The 24,303-nt window shown below is 38.9% G+C and overlaps 1 protein-coding gene and 1 pseudogene across 8 annotated transcripts in view; one reads left to right on the forward strand and one right to left on the reverse strand.

Annotated features, from left to right (window-relative positions):
• PHACTR2 (phosphatase and actin regulator 2) overlaps positions 1-24,303 on the forward strand; it is a 196,947-nt gene that overhangs the window by 50,222 nt on the left and 122,422 nt on the right. For 2 of the 8 annotated variants that reach the window (XM_043592503.1, XM_043592505.1), the window contains exon 1: positions 14,130-14,616. The exons of 1 other annotated variant lie outside the window; for it this stretch is intronic. In XM_043592503.1, the coding sequence (XP_043448438.1) occupies positions 14,571-14,616 (46 nt within the window). In that variant the 5' untranslated portion in view covers positions 14,130-14,570. Of the gene's footprint in view, positions 1-14,129; positions 14,617-24,303 lie in introns of those variants that run through there. 5 more of the 8 variants (XM_043592502.1, XM_043592508.1, XM_043592507.1 and 2 more) reach the window with 4 other exon arrangements.
• On the reverse strand, positions 18,971-19,557 carry LOC122490052 (annotated as a pseudogene).

The following is a 24,303-nucleotide window of genomic DNA, read 5'->3' on the forward strand; positions in this document are numbered from 1 at the left end:
GGATACTAATGGGTACAGAGTTTCTTGCTGAAAGAATTCTAAGAAAAAATTCTAAAACTGATTGTAGTGATGGTCACACAATTTTGTGACTATCCTGAAAACTATTCAATTGTACACTTCAAATGGGTGAATTGTAAGCTATGGGAATTAGATCTCATTTGAAGTGTTACAATAAAACAACTATAAAAAAATAGATGAGTAGAGAGGCTGGAATATGTCATTAACTATAGGCTTTCTCTGTATTTTTCTTCTCCCTTGGCCTTTATCTGCTTTCCTGGGTGTTGCTTTGAAAACATCCGAAGCAAAGATTTACAACTCATTGTTTGGAAGCCATTGAATTTGTGAGAAAAAGCTAGAGAGAAAGAGGTGATTGCAATGTAGTGTTTACATTTATGATTTACCTGCTGTTCATGTTTCAGCCTTAGTTCTAATCTGTGCACCTGTTACCACATACTAGCTGTTATCTCTCCTTGGAGATGGAAAGTCTCTGGAATTTTTAATAAAGTGTCCTCAGTTTCTTGGTCACACTAGTCTACTGAGAATCAAATGTAGTTTACTTTTCACCAAGCTTGTTCCCAGCGAGTTGCCACATAAAAGGTAGGAGAAAGCAAGGAGGCAACAGAGGCACTGTTTTCCCCTACTTTCTGGCAAAAATTACGTCTCTATCAAGATCAAGGAAGAGTCCTTTATTCCACCAACTGCACTTGTCATCCTAAGCCCATTACTGAGGCAACTGTTTTAAAACAAGAAACATAGTGGAGGAAAGAGGAAATCACAAGATAAAATCCATTTGTTTTCTTCTCCAAGCCAAGCTGTGGAAGAGAGCATGGGCACAAAGACTTTGGCAGGGTTGCCTGGTGGGATGTGCCCTGGGAAGTCAGTCTACTTCAGGTTAGACCAAGGCAACTGACCTTGGCAACTCAGTTATCTCCTGTGAGCTTAAGCTTCCTTGTCTACAGACTGACAGATCTCAAGTCTCTGGGAAAGACCAGCCCTAAAGGTACATGATTTTATGATTACATAAGCTGATCTAGACTTTTCTGAGAGATCAATGCTAAATGAACATTCAGGTAGATGAATCCGTAGTTGAATGAATATTGCACCCAATGTCTTCATTCACGAATAAATGACATCGTGGAAGAAGCAATTTCATGGCTTTCAACAGACCTGTGTAATGCTGATTAGTGTATCATTTTAAATTAATGATTCAAACAGAAAGATCCTGTCTGTTAATTTTGCAATCCACAAAAACATGAACACAACAGACATGTTAATTTCTAAACTTCAATTCAAAAACTTAACTGCCAGGGGCACTTGGGTGTCTCAGTCTGTTAAGCGTCCGACTTCAGCTCAGGCCATGATCTCACAGTTCACAGGTTAGAGCCCCGCATCGGTCTCTGTGTTGACAGTTCAGAGCCTGGAGCCTGGATTTTGTGTCCCCTTCTCTCCCTGCACCTCCCCTGCTCACACTCTGTCCTCTGTCACTCAAAAACAAACAAAAAATTAACTGCCAGATTCCAAATAAAAAGAAGCTTGATTGAGCATAGTGAAACTTTAAATATTTCGAATATTGGATGACCATAGTTGAACTTGAACCAAATTTGATGTGGTTACCTTTCTTTTTTACATTTGGGGGAGGGGGTGGGATATAATTTGCATACAGTGAAATGCACAGATTTTAAGAGAATAATTCAGTGAGTTTTGACAGATGCAGACATCATGCAACCTATATCAAGATATAGATTATTCCCATCCCCACAAAAAGATCCTTCATGCCTCCTTCCTGTCAGTCCTCTCTCAGAGGCAAACACGGTTCTGATTTCTTTCACCGTCCATTAGTTTTTTCAGTCTTAAAACTCTATCAATGCAATCATACAATATATACTCTTGTGTCTGGTTTCTTTCAGTATAATGGTTTTGAGGGTCATCCATTTTGTTGGGTTTATCAGTAGTTTCTCACAGGTTGGATTCCCTAGAAAGAGACAAAGCTTAGCATGCAGGGCATTTATTAAGGAGGCCTCTTGGGATCTACAGCTTTGGAAGGGAGGGGAAAGCAGCAGGATTGAGCAGTGGGAGAAGTGAAGCTGTGAAGCAGCCCCGACAGAAAGGTCCATTAACCCACAAGTCACTGTACACAGGTTAACAAGCTGGAAGGGACAGTTCTCAGTTACTCTGCTTTTGCAGGAAGGAAACATTTGACTGAGGTCATGCAAGAAACGTTGCTTAACACTGAGAGTATGGTGGAGAGATACTAAGGTAACCCCCCGATATTCACACCATTGTGCAAGCCCCCTTCCTTGAGAATGCATGGGATCTGGGGCTTTCTTCTAATCAATAGATGATGGCAAGGAGGTGTGCGATTATGTGTGTGTGATTATGTTACGTAAGATTACGATGTCTGCCTTGTTAGGAGACGCTCTCTTCCGGGCTTCGAAGAAGCAAATTCATGTTGTGTGCTGCCATGTGGAGAGGGCCAAAAAGTAAGGAACAGAGGGCAACCTCCAGCCCACAGCCAGCCGCACACAGAGGCCCTCAGTCTGGCATTCTACAAGGAATGGGATGCTGCCTCAGCCTCACCGGGCTTGGACGCATAGCCTTCCCCAGTTAAGCCTTAGAGGAACCACAGCTCTAGCTGACACCTTGATTGCAGCCTTGTGAGGTCCTGAGTTCTAAGCAGAGGACCCATTGAGTTGTGCCCTAACTCCTGACACACAAAAACTAAGAGATACTCTGTGTTGTGTTAAGTTGCTAAATTTGTGGTAATATTGTTATGCAGCAATAGATAACTAATACGGGTGGGAACACAGATTACTCGAAAGGAAGATCTATTCAGTAAAAATGGAGAACTACAGGAAGCAGAATATATGTGAAATTTAATTTGAATTGATGGAGAGGTGTAAGAGGAACAGGAAGAGTCCTTAGCCGCTGAGGAAAAAATCCAGATGGTTAAGCTAACTAACACTTTCCCCGTTGGTGAGTGGAGAGAGGGCCAGAGCCAGAAAAATACACTATAGCAATAACTGAGGAGAAATGTAGTTTATATATCAAAATATATGGCCTTTATGAACCTATAGCATATTTCATTCAAAAAGATTATAGTGGAGGGGTGGCTGGCTGCCTCAGTCGGTAGAGCATGAGACTTTTGACCTCAGGGTCATAAATTCACGCCCCACGCTGGGCATAGAGATTACTTTAAAAATATATTATACTGGCAAAGCTGAATTGTCCACTTCCACCCAGCATATCTGAACTGTAGAAGCAATTCTTAGGAAGTCACTGAAATCGGTGACAGACCAAAGTGTAAGTCTAGGCTCCCAAAGACTGTGACCTGTGATCCATTCTTGACCTACAAATAAATACCTGTGGACCTATCATCTGCAACTATAAGATATCTGGCTGGAGGTGCCTATTGTATTGTATGATATAGAGTAATATAGTAATATAGAATAATGTAGGTTGTATACATTGTATCATTTTTTAATGACTATCCCAAATAAAAAATATGGATGGAAAGCCCAAGAGGAGTGAAATTGCTCATATTATCTATCCACCTACCTACCTACCTACCTCTCTATATCTCCTACTATTGGAAAGTAAGCTGTATGAAGAAAAAGATTTTTTTGGTTTACTATCTTTTCCCCATGCATATCAGTGGCAATCAATACATATTTGTTGAATGAATGAAGCAGCTCCATAGTTTCCTACCATTTCCTTCCTTCCTTCCCTTTCCTATATAAAATACATCCTATATAAAATTCCTGAGCACTTACCCATGTGCTGACTCTGTGCTGCTGTTACAATGGTAAATACGACATGGCCTCCAAATGACATTCAATCCAGTGTTGGAGACTGATGAGGAGAGAACCTTGACAGATTCCATGGGAAAGTTGCTGTAGAAATATATAGATTAAGGTCCCAGAGGATTCAACATATAAGCCAACATGTCTCTTAGAGCATAACATATAGGAGAACTGGAGGTGAGGTTTTGAGAATTAAGTCAACCCATGGAGACAGAAAATGAAATCGAAGGGAAGATGAGTCCTCTGATAGTAATAAAAGAGGGAGACACACAGAGATTTGAGAACCAAAGCTTTAGGTAAACCTAGATAGAATGTGGGTTGAAAATAAGCTATGAATTTTTAGTAAGTACAGTGTTATCAAGCTATGAAAGAACCATTCTTCAGATGGTAATATCAGTTTTCAGAGTAAGGTACCAGGTATTCTATACTGCCATAAGTAATGGGAATACTACTAAATATTCATAGTGCTTTTGCATGTCTAGATGAAATAGAATAATATTTAACGTGGAAACAAAGCAAGAATTATCACCCTAAAATCACAGACTCAAATGGGAAATGTATGTTAATATTGACCGTTTTATTAATAAACGTAGCTGAATATTGTATTCAGCATTGGTTCAAAGAAATACATCACCATATGACTCCTTGATTCACAAAACCATACTGCATATACACCTATGAAGTAGAAACCAAATAATCAGAAGAACAGTGAAATCTTGGGGGCTTCGTGGGGGCTTTGGAATACTTTACAGCAAAACAAAATTCACAGCATTTTCTCCTGCTACATATTTGTCTTTTAAAGTATAACAATAGGGGCGCCTGAGGGGCTTAGTCCCGTTAAGTGCCCAGCTTGGGCTCAGGTCATGATCTCCCAGTTCTTGAGTTCAAGCCCCAAGTCCGACTCACTGCCATCAGTGCAGAGACCTCAGATCCTCTGTCCTCCCTCTCTGTCCCCCCCTGGCTTGTGTGTGTGTGCGCTCTCTCTCTCTCTCTCAAAAATAAATAAACATTAAAAAAAAAAGTATAACAATAAAACTTTCAGGTTAAATTTGCTTCTTTTTGTATACTGAGTTCTCCTTTCCTCTGTAGAAATTTTCTTTGTGCATTCTCATAACACTTCAGTGAAAGAACCTCATTGCTTGGGAGAGGGGTGTGTACATTTAAAATGGAATATTCCAAGCCCATTTTGAATGGCTACTTATTAATTGTGTGATTGCATGATTTCTCCCTGAATAAATCTTGTTTTGATGAAAGATGAAGTCTGAATACATGCAGGTGCCTCACCCACCTTCTCAGCTTCCATCTGCATCACCTGTCTGGAGAATGTGTCAACTTCCCTTAACTGAGAAGTAATTTGCAGTTACTGAAATCCATTTTATATCATAAAGCCTCTTCAACGTACAACTTTCCCTAGAGGGTTACGTTACTTGGAGGCATTTCTTAGATTTAGATTTAAGTTTCAATAAAATTAAATATATTTTAAAGAACCAACCTTATAGTTTTGTTTTGTTTTTTCCTGTTTTTAAGTACCAGAAGCATAAAAGTAAAGAACAGTTGAAGTTAAGCCTGTTACATATGGGAAACTATTTATTTTGTTTGTGATTCCCTTACGATGCCAGTTGGAGTTTTAAAGATACCATTGTACTACAAATAAAAAATATTACAAAGAGATATTTACTCTAAAGGAAACAAAAATAAGCAGTAGATAGGAGTTCTTCATCTGTTTTTAGTTATAGGATGCTGAGCTATTTAATAATGAAAGTGGTTTAAATAATACTAAAAATGCATCGGTATTTTCCCCTGAATGCAAAATAGTAAATTTTAAATTCACCTTTTTAGTAGTGATGTTTCAGCTCTTGTAACTTCCAGGTAGTTCTGTTTTTCATCTTGAATTGTCTTGACTTACATTCCAATGACTTTTTTCATTCAAAAGTATAGAGCCTTCTCTCCTTGAGTCAGCACTTGCTTTTCACATGGATGAATGAAGGTACTGAATATACCAAAGCAGTGAATCACCTCTCTTGATTTTTAGTTCTTTCATTTGGGCCCTCAGCTTTTTTTTTTTTTTAACCTTTTAAAAATTCCCTTTCTTCTCTGTTCTTTTTCTTCTTTTCTCTTTTCGTTTTCAGCCACATCAGTTTAATACTTACCTAATTTATTTGTGTGAGTATATTATTGTTCCCTAAAACAACCAAGTTTCCTTCCTCCCTTCCCTCCTTCCTTCCTTCCTTCCTTCCTTCCTTCCCTCCTTCCTTCCTGCCTTCCTTCCTCCCTTCCCTCCTTCCTTCCTTCCTTCCTTCCTTCCTTCCTTCCTTCCTTCCTTCCTTCCTTCTAAATAAATGCAGTTAGGGCTTTTAATATACCCCTAATTACCACATTAACATCATCCCACATGTTCTGTGATACTTTCACTGTTCTTTAGTCCTAAACATTTTATAAGTTACAAATGGATTTCCTTGTGTTTCTTAGGAGTGCATTTTTTTTTAATTTCCAAAAATATGTGGAAGATGTTTTTGTTTCTGTTTTTAACTTTTTCCTATTGATTTCTAAGAAATCAATACATTTAATTACACGATGGTCAGAGATTGTGGATTAATACGAAGTCTTTAAAATTTATTGAGATTTTGCATATGATCCAGTGTTAACTCACTGTATAGTTGCTATTTCTTGAGTACAAGTCTCCACATACATCTCTCATCAAGCTTGTCAACTGGATTGTTCAAATCTATAACGTTAAAAATATTTCGTCTGCTTGATCCATGCTAATCCAATCTTTCTTACTCTTCTCTATTTCATAGCACTTTTCATCTTCTAAATTGTTATAAAATTTACTGAGTTGTTGTGTTCATTGTTTATCTTCTGTCCTTTTATTGAGATGTAAGCTAGGTGGCTCAGTAGGGTAAGTGTTTAACTCCTGATTTTGGCCCAGGTCATGACTTCACAGGCATGAGATCTGTCTCCACTCTGGTGTGATTTTCTCTCCCTCTCCCTCTGTCCCCTACCCTGCTTGTGTGGGCACATTCTCTCTCAATAAAATAAAGTAAAATAAAATAAAGATAAAATATAAGCTTTATGAATGCAGCTATTTTTACTTTTTGTTTAATTCTGTACATCAGGAATGCCTGGGTGGCTCAGTTGTGAGATCAAGCCTTGCATCGGGCTCCATGTTGAGAGTGGATCCTGCCTAAGGTTCTCTCTCTCTCTCTCTCTCTCTCTCTCTCTCTCTCTCTCTCTCTCTGTCTCTCTCCCTCCCCACCCCTTCCCCCACTCACACAAGCTCTCTCTCTCTTTAAAATAAAAATAAATAAATTAAAACCAGATTATAATTCTGTACATCAAATACCTAGAGCAGGGCCTAGTACAAAGAAGCAGCATAATAAATATTTGTTAGGTGAATAATGAACCATGAATTTTTATTGATACAGAACTATCATATATATAATATAATATAGATCTTAGATCTTCCATATTTTCACAGCATAGGAATACAATGAGATAAAGTTATAACCCAAATACCAAGTAACTGGTAAATGGATAAACAAACTTTGGTATAGCCATACCATGGAACGCTACTGAACAAAAAAGGAACAAAATACTGATCCATACCACACAGATGAATAGCAAAAACATTAAGTGAAAGAAGCCAGATATAAAAACCTGCATATGGTGTTACCCATTTATGTGAAGTTTTAGAAAAGTCAAAACTCTAGAGATGGGGAGCAGGCGAGTAGCTGCCCGATGCCAGGGCGCGGGATGGGGATTAACTGCAGGACTTAACAGAACTCCTGAGGGTTCTCAAAGTTTTCTAAAACTTTATTGTGGTGGTGCTTACACAATATTTTTACCAAAACTCCTTGAACTGTTTACATAAAGTGATGAGATTTTAGAGTTTGTAAATTATTCCTCAGACAGCTGTAAGTAATAAATAAACAAATGCACTTAATACTAACCACATATTATCAGAATTTAATCTTTCTTAGATTTAGGAAGCATGTCACAATTTGGGGGCAACTTCAGAATGAATTGCTGACTGTGTGTTAGAAAGATGCGGCTTTGGCAATTAATAAGGTTCAGAGCCTCCTCTGTAGCAGCCCATTGTTCATCCTTAACTCCTGGTAGAACACATCTCTATCATAGTTCTCACTGTTATAATCATTTACCTGTAAGCCACAGTACTCACCCTCCACCATCTACATATACATGGAGACACTGTGGGTTCTGCACCTCGCTCACATCCCATGCACTGGGAGGTGCTCAGCCGAGGTAGTTGAATGACTAGGCGATTATTTAGAGAACGGAATATAAAAGCAAATTTGCAGTCATTGACAGACTTGTTATTATTTTGCTCTGGAGTCCGCATACTATTATCAAACTCATTCCTATAGTTCTAGATGGATTTTTTAATCCACACTTCAAGTTCCCATAATTACAGAGTAGTGCAAATGCTTATTCTTTTATTCATTGCCTATGTATTGAATGCCCTCTATGTACCAGATATTTTGTTAGGTCTTAGGGATGGATGTGACAGTTAACAAAACAAAGATTTGGACCTTACTTTGGGCAATTATTTTCTGTAAATTGGATAGTAGTTATTAAAGATGTCTTTAAGAATTCGTCTCTGTAGATTTCGATCAGTAAAGAATATTAATTTTATAGCAGTTGTCAGAGTTTTAGATACTGTGGATGAGTCATTTGTTTTCCTGGTGAAACAAAGTGTAGCAAATTCACACTATTTCTCCTGGGGTGGAGAAAATTTTTGGAAAAGGAAGTTCCAGGAGCACCCCATAAGGTCTTTATTTTCCGGAACAAAACTTCCAACTGTCCGACTCAATCACTAAGTAAGCACACGTGAGACACAGCACGCCCTCTGCAGAGACTCGCTCTGGGCAAGGCAGGGGCAAGGTATTTTGGTAATCCTAGCTTGAGCAAGCAGTAGAAGGAGAGCTCAGGAAATAAAACATATAAAAATATGAGAACAATAGGAAAGAAAAGCCTGTTTTACAGGTTTATTTCCTGTTCTAATACTTGTGGAATGTGTTTTTCTGTCCTACTGATGCTTAATATAACTAGAACGCCCAAAGTTGTCATTCTTTTAACCAAAATTCTCCTTTGTCTGTTTATATTATCATGTTAACACTAAAATCTCTCAGAATTGTCCACGTAAAAGACATAGGAAGCATTTGGCTGCAATGCTATAGAATAGAATTTTTTTTTAATATTTTTTTAACGTTTATGTATTTTTGAGACAGGGAGAGACAGCATGAAAGGGAGAGGGTCAGAGAGAGAGGGAGACACAGAATCTGAAACAGGCTCCAGGCTCTGAGCGGTCAGCACAGAGCCCGACGCGGGACTCAAACTCACGGACCGCGAGATCATGACCTGAGCCCAAGTCGGCCGCTTAACCGACTGAGCCACCCAGGCGCCCCTAGAATAGCATTTAAAAAAGTAAACACTAGTTACATGTACAGAATGTCAACTGAAAGTATAAGATCCAATAAAACTTTTATTTGCATTTTAGTAGTTCTGTTTTTCTAGGTGAGCTTCCTTTCACAAAATGTAGCCAAGTTTTGGAGTAATACAGAGTTTTTAAAAGCTGGCAGACATTCTACTAAAAAAGTACCTTAATACTTAAAAATGTCTGCATGTTTTTAGTTTCTGAGTTATGTATTCTTTTACCTGATTATTAGAATGCCTTGTGTTAAAATAGCCTTCTAACTTTAAAAATTGCCTTCTAGTGTGCTGGCTTTGGCAGGACATACACTTAAAAAAAAAAAATGCCCCCTAGCACCTCCATCAGAGGAACGGAGAAAAAAGTTTTCTGCCTTTTTTTTTTTTTTTTTTAATTTTTTTTTTCAACGTTTATTTATTTTTGGGACAGAGAGAGACAGAGCATGAACGGGGGAGGGGCAGAGAGAGAGGGAGACACAGAATCGGAAATAGGCTCCAGGCTCTGAGCCATCAGCCCAGAGCCCGACGCGGGGCTCGAACTCACGGACCGCGAGATCGTGACCTGGCTGAAGTCGGACGCTTAACCGACTGCGCCACCCAGGCGCCCCTTTCTGCCTTTTAATAAACCTGACAATGAATGGTAGGTAGAGAGAAAATAATTGGCTAAAATAATAGTTTTAGATGACCTGTGAATTTCTATTGTTTCTTCTAGAAAACAAAGCAATACATTGAAAAAATATCCTATTTGGGAAGCTACTAAGTTTTAATTACTAAGTTTCCTTTCCTTTTCACTAGGAAACAGTTTTTCTTTGACTATAATTCCCCTTACTCAGGGAAATGTCAGTAGTTCATCGGATTTTCATGGGCAAGTCCAGAAATAAGGGTGACAATTAAGAGAACCTTCATCTACTTCTGACATGGCCACCATCAGCCATATTGCTTCCTGGGCCACCACTGCTCTGACCAACCATCTCATCTCCTGGGAGTCTGCCTAACCCTTCTTTCCCCCCACAACTGCTGGTTCTCAAAATGGGTCCTGCAGCATCTGGGCAAAGCAGACACCCAGGATGTGTATTCATGGCATTTGTGCTCTTGAGGGAAAAAGAGTGAGATCTCTCTCCCACTCCAAGCTTAGATTAGGCCACCTAGAAAGGCTGGCAGTCACCTAAATGATAGCATTTGGTAGTGGTGATTGTTCTAATCACCATCTTCTCTAGCCACCAAATTGTACCTCTACATCTACAATTTGGACTTTGACCTGGTAGGGTAGGGACTTTTTCACAAGTAGATGGCTAAAGTTGGGGTGCCTGGGTGGCTCAGTTGGTTAAGTGTCTGACTCTTGGTTTCAGCACAGGGCATGATCTTGAAGTTCATGAGTTTGAGCCCCACATCGGGTTCTGTGCTGACAGGGTGGAGCCTGCTTAGGATTCTCTCTTCCCATCTCTCTCTGCCTCTTCCCTGCCCACTCTCTCTGTCTCTCTCTCAAAAATAAAAATAAACTTAAAATTAAAAAAAAAATAGGTGCCTAAGTTTAGGTTTATTTATGCTTTTAACTTCTGTATAGTAGATATAGTAATTTTCATCCACCAGGGGTGCAGGTGTAACTCTGGTTACCCCAGATAGGAGAACTTTGTAACTCCAAATCAGACAGACCAGTGAAATCTGGGTGAAAATGTAAAATGCTTGAAAACCTTAATATGTACCTATAACCCCTTTGTCAAAAGGCCAACCAGATTCAGGAAGGGGAAATTCTATCTAACTAATCCATTCAATTTAACTTCTTTCTGGAAGTAAATGAATAAATCACAGTTCTTTCAGGGATTGAAAGATATTTAGATTGCAGGGTGGAAAAATCAGTAGATGCCATCATTCTATACTTTTAGGGAGGCTTAACATAGACTGTCCCTCAATTTCAGTCATGGTGTGATCTGATGACAGCATATTATAAAAGATGAAAGTAGTGGTTTGCTGAAGGCAGCTCATATAGACCAGTTGTGAAATTTCCAGGAATTTTGCAAACTAGTTGACATACATTTTGCAAGCCAGTCAACTGCTTGTTGAATTGGCCATTGTAGGAGTATTTACATTAAGGAAATAAGCAAATACTACATACAAGCCACAAATCAATCTTGTCCCCATCCCCAGACAAACCCGAGTGTTGAGTATTTACCAGGATATCCCTGGATAAGAGTTTGGTTTAGAAATATAGACCAAGGAGCAGGATCAATGGGATAAATGCTGGAGAATTATAAAAATAGATGGTTTCCTCAGAATTAGATGTTGGCACTGATTTTGTTTAGCATTTTTATAAACTCTGTGGAAAGAGGTGATATACAGAGAAACGTCCATATTTTTCTGATGACATTAAATGTTCCTACAGTTAAACCATAAACTGTAGGATTAACACCCAGAGCTCTTAGTCAGACTGTTAATTGGCTGACTTATAGATCACATCTCAAGTAAGGCAAAAAAAAAAAAAAAAAAAAAAAAGGCAATTTTGGGGGAAATTATCTTAAAATACTCTTGTTAGATGATAACTTATAACCTTTACATGATGTCCTAAAAATTGAATTTTGGGATTTCTGTAGACTTTCTATGTTCATTAGTATAATTTGTTAGCTGTGACAAAAAGGCAACAAAATAGAGTAACTGTCCCACCCTTATAAAGAAACCTGGATACACACTGCAATTTTGGTTGACATGCTTCAAGGATAATGTAATGGAACTGGAAAAGTTTCAGAGAGAAGAGTGTAATCTGATCAGGGGATTATAGGAATCTCAGATGAGGCTAAGATTATATTAACTAGCAAATCCTGAAAGGTTTTAAATAAGGTAAATATAGACGGATTTAGCAAATCCTGAAAGAAGAGAATTATAGAGTACCCCTCTGATGTTTGAAATAAGAATTTGTAGAAGAAATAAAAAGAAACACATTATTGTTTCTCAAGGAAAAGGAGTAATGATAGCAAAAACAGCTTCAAAATTTAACCTTTGTCAATTCAAAAAAAAATCACTACATTTACATATTTTAATGTGCAAAATTTACTGTATATTTCTTCTAACCAATGACCTCCCTTATCAATTAGGCTCTATTAGTGGAAGGAAGAGTGTGAAGTTCCCTCTTTTCAATTTCAGTTGAGAAAACACTTAACCGTGGATTTTTGTTGTTGTTTTAAGGCAAAGGAATGGAAGAGCCATTATAATTGTTTGCTCTCAATGATGAGCCCCTCAGGTGGGATGTGTTCCCAAAATACAACAGTTTTGCACATTATAAAGAAATTTAGTTGATTGATTCCGTTGTACTAATTAGAACTCACATCTAAGTTAATCCTCAATTTCTTTAAAAAACTTCAGGTTTCTTAAGAATGCATTAGGCAAAGAGAAGTAGATAATTGATCACACTATTCTGGGGGGGTGGGGAGTCTCCACAGTAGACAGCTGTTCGGGTGTGAAAAAAAATAGGGCAATTTACATAATTGCGATTAAACAGACAAGCAAATGTCTTTCAAAAAATTAAGCAAGGCTGTGTGTGATCTTAATAAAACAAACTTCAGAAAAAAAGATTTTCGGGGGCGCCTGGGTGGCTTAGTCAGTTGAGCATCTGATTTCGGCTCAGGTCATGATCTTATGGTTCTTGAGTTCAGCCCCACATCAGGCTTTGGGCCCATAGCACGGAGCCTGCTTCAGATTCTCTCTCTCCCTCTCTCTATGTCCCTACCCCGCTAGTGCTCTCTCTCAAAAATAAATAAATATTAAAAGAAGATTTTCATGTTTAAGGTATTAAATAACTTAAATTTATTAGTTTATATTATATATGTTATATCGTTTTTTAATAGTTTAGAGTTGAATATCTAGGATAATCTAAAAAGTGAAAGCTGTGGCAAGTGACCTAAATGTATCGCAGTTATTTTCTTTTTCATGAAATACATGCATTCAGAGAAATGCACAAATTGTGCATGTGTACAGCTCAGTGAAATTTTATAAAGTGAACACATTTATGTGACCAGCACACACCCAGTCTAATGGTTATGTGTGCATGTGTGTGCATTACATATATACATATATATGCAGTGAACTACATATACATATAATCTATAGATTACACATTGATTGTTAATACCAGGAGTATTTACCTGTATTCATATTTTTAAGAAGTTGGGGGTTCAGATTTAATTATGGGAGGATTTAATTCGACTTCTAGGGAGTATTAGCTTTTAAAATAAATTACCCATTGTTTTTGTTTTCACCTTTTGTATATTTTATAACCCTTGTATATTTATACCCCTTGTATATTTTAAACCCCTTATCACAAGGTTTCAGAGAGTTCACAGTGATTCTTTTTTTAAAAAAATTTTTTTTAATGTTTATTTATTTTTGGGAGAGACAGAGACAGAGTGTGAGTGGGGGAGGGGCAGACACAGAATCTGAAACAGGCTCCAGGCTCTGAGCTGTCAGCACAGAGCCCGACGCGGGGCTCAAACTCACAGACTGTGAGATCATGACCTGAGCCCAAGTCGGCCGCCCAGCCGACTGAGCCACCCAAGTGCCCCCACAGTGATTCTTTTTAAACGTAGGAGAGGTGAGCATCCTGGCGCTTGGATGGTAGACAGCGAAGTGTATCCTTAGCTGATTTCACACTTAGATCCATCTTCCAGATTTATTGTTCTCCATAACTGAGGACACGAACTTTTTTGTATTGTGTTTGTTAAAAGGAAGATAATTTTTTAAAGGAGAAAAGCCCTACACAGAGCAGACATCAAACAGTGCTGCAAGACTGCTAACAGAATGTGAGGACCAAACCAACTTTAAAGAAACAAATTTTGTTAAATTAAGTACCGTGACTAAGTACTTTAATTCCTTTTCTTCCAGCCCTAAAGGATCATTTGACATTGAACCTTTTAAGTTAAACGGGAGTCGCCTGAACTCTCTACTACCCGGGGGGGAGGGGGGGGTGCCGGTCTCACAGCCCCCGCGGGCGCCGCGGGACCCGCCGGGGGCCTCTCACCTCCCCACTACTTCGTCCCCCTGCGCCCATTCCCCTCCTCCCCTCCCCCTCGCCCTCTCCCCTCCCTCCTCCCCCGTGACCCCTGACCCCAGCTAATCTGCATAGAGGAATGACAGGCATCCGCTGGGCAGGATCCGCCTCGCCGGCTGCGGCCGGCCGGGCTGGGAGACCCGCGCCGGGGAGAAGGTGAGGGGATCTGGCGGGCAGCTCCGCACAGCCCGGAAAATGAGCGCTTGGAAACCTGCCTGCGAGCGGACCCATGATCGAAGGACCAAAGGAGCCGCGTGATCGCCGGACCTGGCCCCGCGACCCCAGACATGGGCCAGACCTCGGTCTCCACGCTGTCCCCGCAGCCCAGCAGCGGTGAGTCCCGGGCGCACGGAGCGCCCTGGCCGCGCGGGCGCTGGGCTTGCTCAGGGCAGCTGGGACGGCCGAGGGCTCGGCGGCACGTCGGGCTGTGCCCGAACCCGCCAAGTCCGTCGGAGAAACCCGAGAGGTAGCGCTCCCCCAAACTCTTTGTCGTGGAGAAGTGGAATGCGTTTTGGGATCCAGCCGATTTTACCTTAAAGGCACAGGCTCCATTTTCCACACGAGATGCCTCGCCTGGGTGTTTATCTGAATTTCTTCGGAGCCTGAAAGTTACGAGAAACGCCATTTGCGTATTGCGGTGTTTTTAGAACGGGAAACTTAGAGAGCTAGATAAACGTGCCAACAGGTTTTTCTGTATTTACGCTTGGCTTGCGAACAGACTAGAACCGAATTCTTTCAAGCTTGTCAACTGATTTATGGTTTGTTTTCGGAGTAGACGTGCTGATTGCCTCCTCTAATCCTGGCAGAACTCTGAATACTTAGAAACTAACTTTAAAAAGGCTTAATCGTTTCAAAAGATAATCTGTTTTATGTTAGACCCCAAAGCTACAAAACTGGGGGAAACATACCTCACCAACTCAGTTACCGAGGGCTGAAAGTTCAGTTTATGGAAGGAATCGTGTGTAACGTTTCTAAGTTACAATCCTCTGTTTTAAGTTGGGTTGGTTTTGTTTTTTTTTTTTTTTTTTCCATTTTCTTAAAAAAAAAAGGGAAGGAAGGTACGTTTGGCATTTCTCCAGCAGGGTAGGGATAAACAACTTTTTGGTGGCGTTATTTGTAATTGGATAATGAAATAAATTTAAAAGTATTATTTTGATATTTTTTCCATCAACATTAAAAAAAAAACCAACCTCAAAGGGGCCATTTACGTTATCCCTTGAGATATCTGATACACTTTTAAAATTGTGTAAACATTAACAGGATCTTGCTGAAAGGAAGTGACAGGGCACAGATGAAGGTTTTTTTAATCAGCTCCAGGATGTCTCCAGCTAGATAGCATTCTATCGTTCCAACTTACCCCCACATGGGTTTGTTTATACTGCGCTGCTTCACACCCTGAAAAATCATAAGCTTTACTAGGGCTTATGTTAATGTCGCCAAAGGAGGAACCCTCTACAAAGGAGAGAAATCAAAATCCTAGAATAGATCACACCTTTCCTTCTTGTTAATGACAAGGGTTATACAATGCACCAGAACATCAGAGACTTCGTATTGACGCCTTTGGGAATGGGATGGGTGGGATGGGGAAGGGGGGGGTGTTGATTAGGATCTTAATTTTAGTAAACTATCTTGTGCAAATGACGCTTAGTTTCCTTTGTCTTACTTTAAAAAACAGTGTGGCTTCTTTCATTGTAAGAAAGAGTTTATATTTTATATTTCTGCACTGGTAAAGCATAGAATTGAATCAGTACTCATATACAACAGCTATAAAGTACGCCCAGGACTTAGTTCTTTTGCTGCAAAATATTGTTGGGATTAATATTAGAAAAGTGAATTTTGCCTTTACAAAGGGCAAGGAATATTGCATAACTGATCACTAAGAAGCAGAATAGAATCTTAAAATATGACTGTTCTAGCTCTTACCCAGTATAGCGAAAAATGCCCAGATTGCTATAATTCCCTATAAAATGACTAATCATGTTGAGAAATTGTTCAACCGATTTATATAGAAAGTGAGTTAAAATAAAAAGTTATGCTTGACCATAGAAGATGTTTGATTTGGGCTTTTGTAAAATAATCATTACAGGCCACAAGTTAGCTTGCTTTTCACTCTTGATTTTAGGCTCTTTTGAACCTTTCAGCTTAGGGCTGCATCTGTTTCTCGAAGTTTTAGGAAGACCATTAATCATTATTTCTGAAAACATGCAGTTAGAGCCATTATTTCTATTTTTTAAAAACAGCTGTATTGACATAATTACCATACCATACCAAACTCACCCACTGAAAATGTACACTTCATTATTTTTTAGTATATTCAGTGTTGTGCAACCATCAGTCTCTTTTCCCATCCCTCTCAACCCCCAGCCCTGATTAACAAATCTTCTTTGCTTATTCTGAACATTTCATATAAATGGAATCATAACATCACATGGCCTTTTGTGACTGACTTCTTTCACTCAGCATAGTGTTATCAAGGGCCATCCGTGTTGTAGCATGTATCAGTCCTTCATTTCTTTTCATTGCCGGGTAACATCCCACTATAGGAATATACCACATTTTCTCTCTCTTTCCATCAGTTGATGGACATTTAGGTTATTTCTAGGTTTTGGTTCTATGAAGAGTGCTGCTATGAACTTCATGTACAAGTTGTTGGTGAACATATGTTTTCATTTCTTTTTGGTATATTTCTAGGAGTAGAATTGCTGGGCCACATAGTAATCCTATGTTTATGTTATGTTTTAAGGAACTGCCAGTTTTTCAAAGCAGCTGTACCATTTTACATTCCCTCCAGCAGTATATGAAGTTTCCAGTTTCTCTACATCCTTGCCAATTCTTGTTATTTATCTTTTTTATTTTAGCCGTCCTGGTAAATGTGAAGTTGTATCTCATAGTGGTGTTGATTTGCATTTTCCTAATTACTAATGACATTGAGCATCTTTTTCACGTACCTGTTGGCCATCCATATGTCTTCTTTGGAAAAATGTCTATTCAGATTCTTTGCCCAATTTTAATTAGGTAATTTGACTTCCTATTTTTTTTTTAATGTTTATTTATATTTGAGAGACAGAGAGACAGACAGACAGACAGAGACAGAGCATGAGTCAGGGAGGGGCAGAGAGAGACAGAGACAGAATCCCAACCAGGCTCCAGGCTCTGAGCTGTCAGCACAGAGCCTGATGCAGGGCTCAAACTCACAAGCCCTGAGACCATGATCTGAGCCAAAGTCGGACGCTCAACTGACTGAGCCACCCAGGTGCCCCTTGACTTCCTGTTATTGGGATAAAAGAATTCTTTATATACTGGAGATAAGTCATTACCAGATATGTGATTTACAAATACTTTCTCCCATTCTGTGGGTTGTCTTTTCACTTTCTTGATATGGTTTGCAATTCAGAATTTTGAAATTTTGATTATTTCCAGTTCACCTTTTTTTCTTTTCTTTGTATTTTTGGAGTCTTATCTAAGAAGCCATTGCCTAACCAATGTCAAGAAGATTTACACCTAACTTTTCTTCTAAGAGTTTTATAATTTTAGCTCTTACATTTAGGTCCGTGATACATTTTTTTTAACTTTTATTTATTTATTTATTTATTTATTTTGAGAGAGAAAGAGTGAGAATGTACACGCTTGAACAGGGGAGGGGCAGAGAAAGGGGGGACAGAGGATCCAAAGCCGACTCTGTTGCAACAGCAGAGAACCCAGTGCGGAGCTTGAACTTACAAACTGTGAGATCATGACCCGAGCTGAAGTCTGGCACTTAGCCACCCAGGTGCCCCTAGATCTGTGATCTGTTCTAAGTTAATTTTTATGTGTGGTGTATTGTAGGGTTCTAATTTTCATTCTTTTGCATGTGGATATCTAGTTGTCAAGCACCATTTGTTGAAAAGATGACTCTTTCCCTATTGAATTGTCTTGGCACCTTGTCACAAATCAGCTACAGTAAATGTAAGGTTTATTTCTGAACTTCTATCCTGTTGATCTACATGTCTATTAATATGCCGTGCTGTCTAGATTACTATAGCTTTGCAGCAAGTTTTGAAAGAGAAAAGTGTCTTCTAACTTTGTTCTTCTTTTGCAAGATTTTTTTGCTATTCTAATCTCCTTGCATTTTTATATAAATCTCACATTCAGCTTGTCAGTTTCTGCAAAAAAGCCAGCTGGGAGTTTGATGGGGATTGTGTTGAATAATATTGTTCTCTTAACAATGTGAAGTCGTTCAGTCTGTAAACACGAACATCTTTCCATTTATTTAGATCTTATTTAGACCTTATTTAGATCTTATTTAGAAGTTTAGATCTTATTTAGAAATCTTCCTTAATTTCCTTCCACGGTGTTTTGTAGTTTTCAGCATAGAAGTCTTGCTCCTTCTTTGTTAAATTTATCCCTGCATATTTATTATTTTTGATGCCACTATAAATGAAATTATATTCTTATTTCATTTTGAGAATGTTGTCTACTAGCATATAATACACAAAAATTAATTTTTATACATTCATCTTATACCCTACAAACTTGTGGAACTCATTTTTTGGTCCCGATAGTTTTTCAGTACATTCCTTATTATTTCTATATATAAGATTTTATGTGCAAATAGAGATAATTTTACTTCTTGTTTTCCAATCTGAAGATCTTTTGTCTTCTTTTCCTTGTCTAATTGCCCTCACTCATTATACACTATCATGTTAAATGCAAGTGCCAAGAGTGGACATTCTTTTTTTTTTTTTTAATAGAACATTTAATTACATTGGTTTTCTATCACCACACTAGTCATTTAATAATGATTATATTGGCCATTTCCATTGGTTGGCAGGAGGCTCTTCCTCTAAAGGCTACCTTGATTTCCACCGTATCATTTTTCTTGCCAGACTTAGTTCATTTTCAGCCTGAAGAATCACTCCTATAGTTGGCCACCCTGAAGTTGGTCTTTGAATTTCTTAACACCTGATTCTGCTTTAACCATATTCAGCTTCTCATTTGTAATCTATTCTGTATACTTTCTATATGCTGTATTTTTAGGAATTTGCTGAAGAACATTGAGAAACTTTACAATATTCTTAGCCTCTCATGTGACTCTGACATATAGCCAGTCCCACAAGGCTGATGGTCTTTTATAGCAAACCCACCATGACAGAGCCCAAGGGTGAACATTCTTGTCTTCTTCCTGATCTAAGGGGGAAAACAATCAGTTTTTACCATTTAGTGTCATGTTAGTTGTGCGCTTTTCATAGATGCCCTTTATCAAAAGGTTCCCTTCTATTCCTAGTTTGGAAGCATCTTTATCATGCAAGAGTCAAAGACTTTGTGTGTGTGTGTGTGTGTGTGTGTGTGTGTGTGACTCTCTTAAGATGATTGTGTGTTTTTTGTCCTTCATTCTATTAATATAGCATTAATTGATTTTCAGATGTTAAACCAAGTTTGCATTCCTGGAATAAAGCTTACTTGGGTATGGTGTATAATCCTTTTATGTGTTGCAGGATTTGGTTTGCCAGTATCTCATTGAGGACTAGATCCGTTATTTCTAAGCACAGGCTAAACAGATATGTCACCAAATAGGGTGGTTTTAGTACCCTCTGGCCTCATGCCCTAGAAGCATTGAGACTTCAGTATTCCCCTCACCAAGTATAAGGCATGCTACATTGGACACAATAAATGTTTGTTGAATGTATGACTGAATCAACGATATTGTCAATGAACAGCCCAATTGCTTTAAGCCTATGATCATATGAATGAGAGTTATGTTTGTTTTTTACATCAAGAATTTTGTTGTTACTCTGGCTCTGTTGTCTGAAGGGTGGTATCTGAATCTAGTAGCTGTTTCTTCAGCACCCCCCCCTCCCCCCCACCCGAGGCTCCGCCTCAGCCCTTGAGTTAAAAGGGCAGAGAAAGCCACTCTTTGATTTTGGGGAGACAAAGGAATGAGTGAATAAAGTTTGCACATCGCATCTAGGCCATGATGGAATCTATATGTATTTGTGTTTCTAGGTTTTCATATTTTGGTCAGGGATTTATATTTTTTCTGCCCAGAATACTTATCCATTTCTGTGTAAACCTGGATCTCTGTAAGAAGAAATCATGAAAGCAAAAAGGGTAGAGTTTAATTTCCTTAATGAAAATAACATGCCACATGGTCAAACTTTACAAGGTGATTCAGGTTAAAAGTGAGTTTGACTCCCCCCTCCCCCCCCCCCCCCCAGACCTCAGTCTCTTACCAATTATAACCTGGAATGAACAACTCTTTTCCCCCCATTGCAGACAGTTTTCATTCAAGTATGTATCTTTATCAAAACACAAGCAAGACATACTACATTTATTGCTCTAGAGTTTGAGCTTTTCATGTAATATAACTTCAAAATATTTCCATATCAATCTCTTTAATCTATTATTATTATTATTATTATTATTATTATTATTTTGAGAGAAAGCACACGCGCATGGGTGCGGGGAGGGGCAGAGGGAGAGAGAGAGACAGAGAGACAGAGAACAAGGCTCACCCAAAGTGGGGCTTAAGATCACCCAGTGTGGGACTCGAACTCACAAACTGTGAGATTATGACCTGAGCCGAACTCAAATGCTTAAGGATTGATCCATTCAGGCACCGAATCTCTTTAATCTTATAAACAAGCAATTTTATAATCTGTAGGTATATCATGCTTTTTAAAAGAACTTAATGTTTTTATACTTTAGGTTTGTATTTTTAGATTGTTTTGGGGTTCTTTTATGTATGTGCTATGATGAAAAATGCTGAAATGCATCTTTATCTGAACATCTTGAACTACGTGCACCAATAAAATCCTAGAATTGTAGAGTCAAAAGATTTGTATATTTCATTTTGGTAGACGTTGCCAAATTACTCTCAAAGAGGCTGCTTAGTATGTGAGAATTCCATTTTTGAACTCTTCACCAACACCACAGGAGTATCAGGGTTTCTCTTAGACCTTTTAGTGCTTTGTGAGAAACTGAAGTCCCTCCCTCTGGTTGAGGCCGCCCTGCAGGCACATGATTTAACAAGTGGAACATTAGCAGGAATTGAGTCCCAACATACTTCCTTGCCTAGATGTCCTTGTGCAGTGAACACTACACAACTGTACCTGACCACAATGTTATGCATAATTAATTTGCAAAAACCCATGTCAGTCTATAGACAAAAAGGGATATCTCACTTTGATTATGAGTGAAGTGGGGTGTTTGTATTTCCTTTTCTCTCAATTGTTTATAGCCTTATTTTATGTTTTCTTGCAGCTTTTTGTGGAGATTTTTTTTTAAGGAGATAAGCCTTGTGCTTATATTTTTCTATGTTATTCTTACCTCTTAAATTTATTTTTTTCGGGGCGCCTGAGTGGCGCAGTCGGTTAAGCGTCCGACTTCAGCCAGGTCACGATCTCGCGGTCCGTGAGTTCGAGCCCCGCGTCAGGCTCTGGGCTGATGGCTCAGAGCCTGGAGCCTGTTTCCGATTCTGTGTCTCCCTCTCTCTCTGCCTCTCCCCCATTCATGCTCTGTCTCTCTCTCTGTCCCAAAAATAAATAAACGTTGAAAAAAAAAATTTTTTTTTAATTTATTTTTTCATATAAAAACTCCTGTTTTTACATAGTCAAATTTATCAATCCTTTTCTTTTTTACAAACTAGAGTCACGCTTTCCTTTTCTATTTTTCTTGTATTTGAATATTGGATCTCTGTAACTTATTCTGATTTAAAGTGAATGCTTTAATGATATTTTAAAACGTATGCATAGCTAAGAGCCCCATCATCAGAAAATTGGAAAAGGAAATCATAAACCTGACAAAATATTTGCATTAAATATATTGAAAACAGTAATTAATATCTTTGTGGACTAAGGCCCTTAAAAATCAGTAAGAAAAAGAAATCAATAAGAAATTGAATTCACTGTAGGAACTATTAAAAATTAACTTTTTGGGCGCCTGGGTGGCGCAGTCGGTTGGGCGTCCGACTTCAGCCAGGTCACGATCTCGCGGTCCGGAGTTCGAGCCCCGCGTCGGGCTCTGGGCTGATGGCTCAGAGCCTGGAGCCTGTTTCCGATTCTGTGTCTCCCTCTCTCTCTGCCCCTCCCCCGTTCGTGCTCTGTCTCTCTCTGTCCCAAAAATAAAATAAAAAACGTTGAAAAAAAAATTAACTTTTTAATCTCCTCACAACATCAATTTTATTAATATCCCCATTTTCCAGATGAGGAAAACTAAAGCACAAGAGTTACCTTGCCCACATTACTTAACCAAAGAAGAGACATAATTTACCAATTGGTATATGAAATAGTTTTAGCAATTCAATGAAAAAAAAAAAGAAAAGATGCTATCGATCACGTATGCACTGAGCAAGGATTAGAATGATTCTCAGATGATTGTCTTGTGATAGTTTAAATTGGTACAACCTATCAGAAGAGCAGCTTGATGATTAAAAACCTTAAAATGTGCATACACCCAGACCCAGCAGTTCCACTTTTAGGAGCGTATTGTAAAGGAAATAATTACTTGCTCACTGGGGTAATGTTTATGAAAGCCAAAAATTGGAAATAGCAGTTGAACACCAAGAAATGTTTTCAGTTATGTGGGAAACAATCATGTGATGGAATAAGCTACTTAAAAATGGTGTAAAACATAATTTTGAAAAGTGATTTATATAATAAATAACATAATATAAAAAGGCAGGTTTAAAATAATGATTCTATTTTTAAAATATGTACATGAAGAAAAATCTACACAGAGAGAGAGGAAATTCATTTACGAGGAATAGTGTGGTAGCTTCTGCTTTCATCTGCTTTGGACATGATCGTGGCCAGGGATTTCATATCCAGGGTCTGCCTGGACCACCGCTGGAATTAAAGCCATGAGTTGCCCTGTAACCGTATTGGCTTTCCTCTAGCTGGCATGAAATCAGACTCAGTTTTAAAATCATTGACTGTTTTGCAGCCACTTTATTTTTTCTTGTGAATTCCATGATGAAAACAAAAATATAGGTCCTTATAGCCATCTTCACTTGGGGGTTAATTTTCTTCTTAGTCTGTTTGATCATAATGCAAATGTCCCTCACTTGGAGAGAAAATGAGCAAAAATTTGAATTTCATTTACTTCTCTTTGGTCCACAGCTCATCAGGTCTGGTCAATGAGTAATATTCCAAATATTTTTAGCTTAAATATATTTTATCTTCCAAAGTCTGAGAGGATAACAATCAGTGAGGGAGTCAGACTTCACCTTTTGCCTACTTAATGCAGGAGGGCAGGAGATAAGGACTCTGGGTTGTTGATCCTCTAAATAAGCCTCTTTAACTTGAATAAAGGAGAAGTTCCAACACCCTTTCTGGTCTTGAGGGACTTCAGTGTAATGGGCTAACTGCCCATTCTTGGGAGTCTGTATTCTTGGGAGTAAATATTCATATTTAGTGGGGACTCAACTTACGTAAAAGTGTTCTTGAGGTAGAAATAGTCTTAAGCAAATAAACACTTCTGGTCCACTCTCTATCCCACCGCTATCTGAGCAGGGGAACCCAAACCAAAAACAACAGCTTTTGTTCCCCAGAAGGGAATGGGCAAATAACATTGCTTTTAAAAGTTTGCTCTGTTATCGTTTATATTTGCTTATGCCTCCATTTATTTTTGTTTCAAGGGGCTGGATGTTTTTATTCATATAAACCTTCTGGCAAGTATAACATTTCAGCCATTAACACTAAGGGAATTTTGGTTGACGAAGGAAGGACTTAAGTGGTGTTTTGCTTAGGAATAACCTGGAAAGCTGTGCCGGTATGTGCTTGGTGGATATATTCCTGCAAATTGGCTCATTTTGCAAGGTGTTACTGGCACACCTGGGTGACTCAGTCGTGGACTGACTCTTGATTTCAGCTGAGGTCATGATCTCGCTCTTTGTGAGTTCCAGCCCCCCGCCCCCCCCCCCCCCCCCCCCCCCCCCCCCCCCCCCCCCCCCCCGCATAGGGGCTCAGCGCTGAAAGCACAGAGCCCGCTTGGTATTCTCTCTCTCTCTCTCTCTCTCTCTCTCTCTCTCTCTCTCCCTCCCTC

This window comes from Prionailurus bengalensis, chromosome B2 (genome assembly GCF_016509475.1).
Source record: "Prionailurus bengalensis isolate Pbe53 chromosome B2, Fcat_Pben_1.1_paternal_pri, whole genome shotgun sequence".
Taxonomy (NCBI): domain Eukaryota; kingdom Metazoa; phylum Chordata; class Mammalia; order Carnivora; family Felidae; genus Prionailurus; species Prionailurus bengalensis.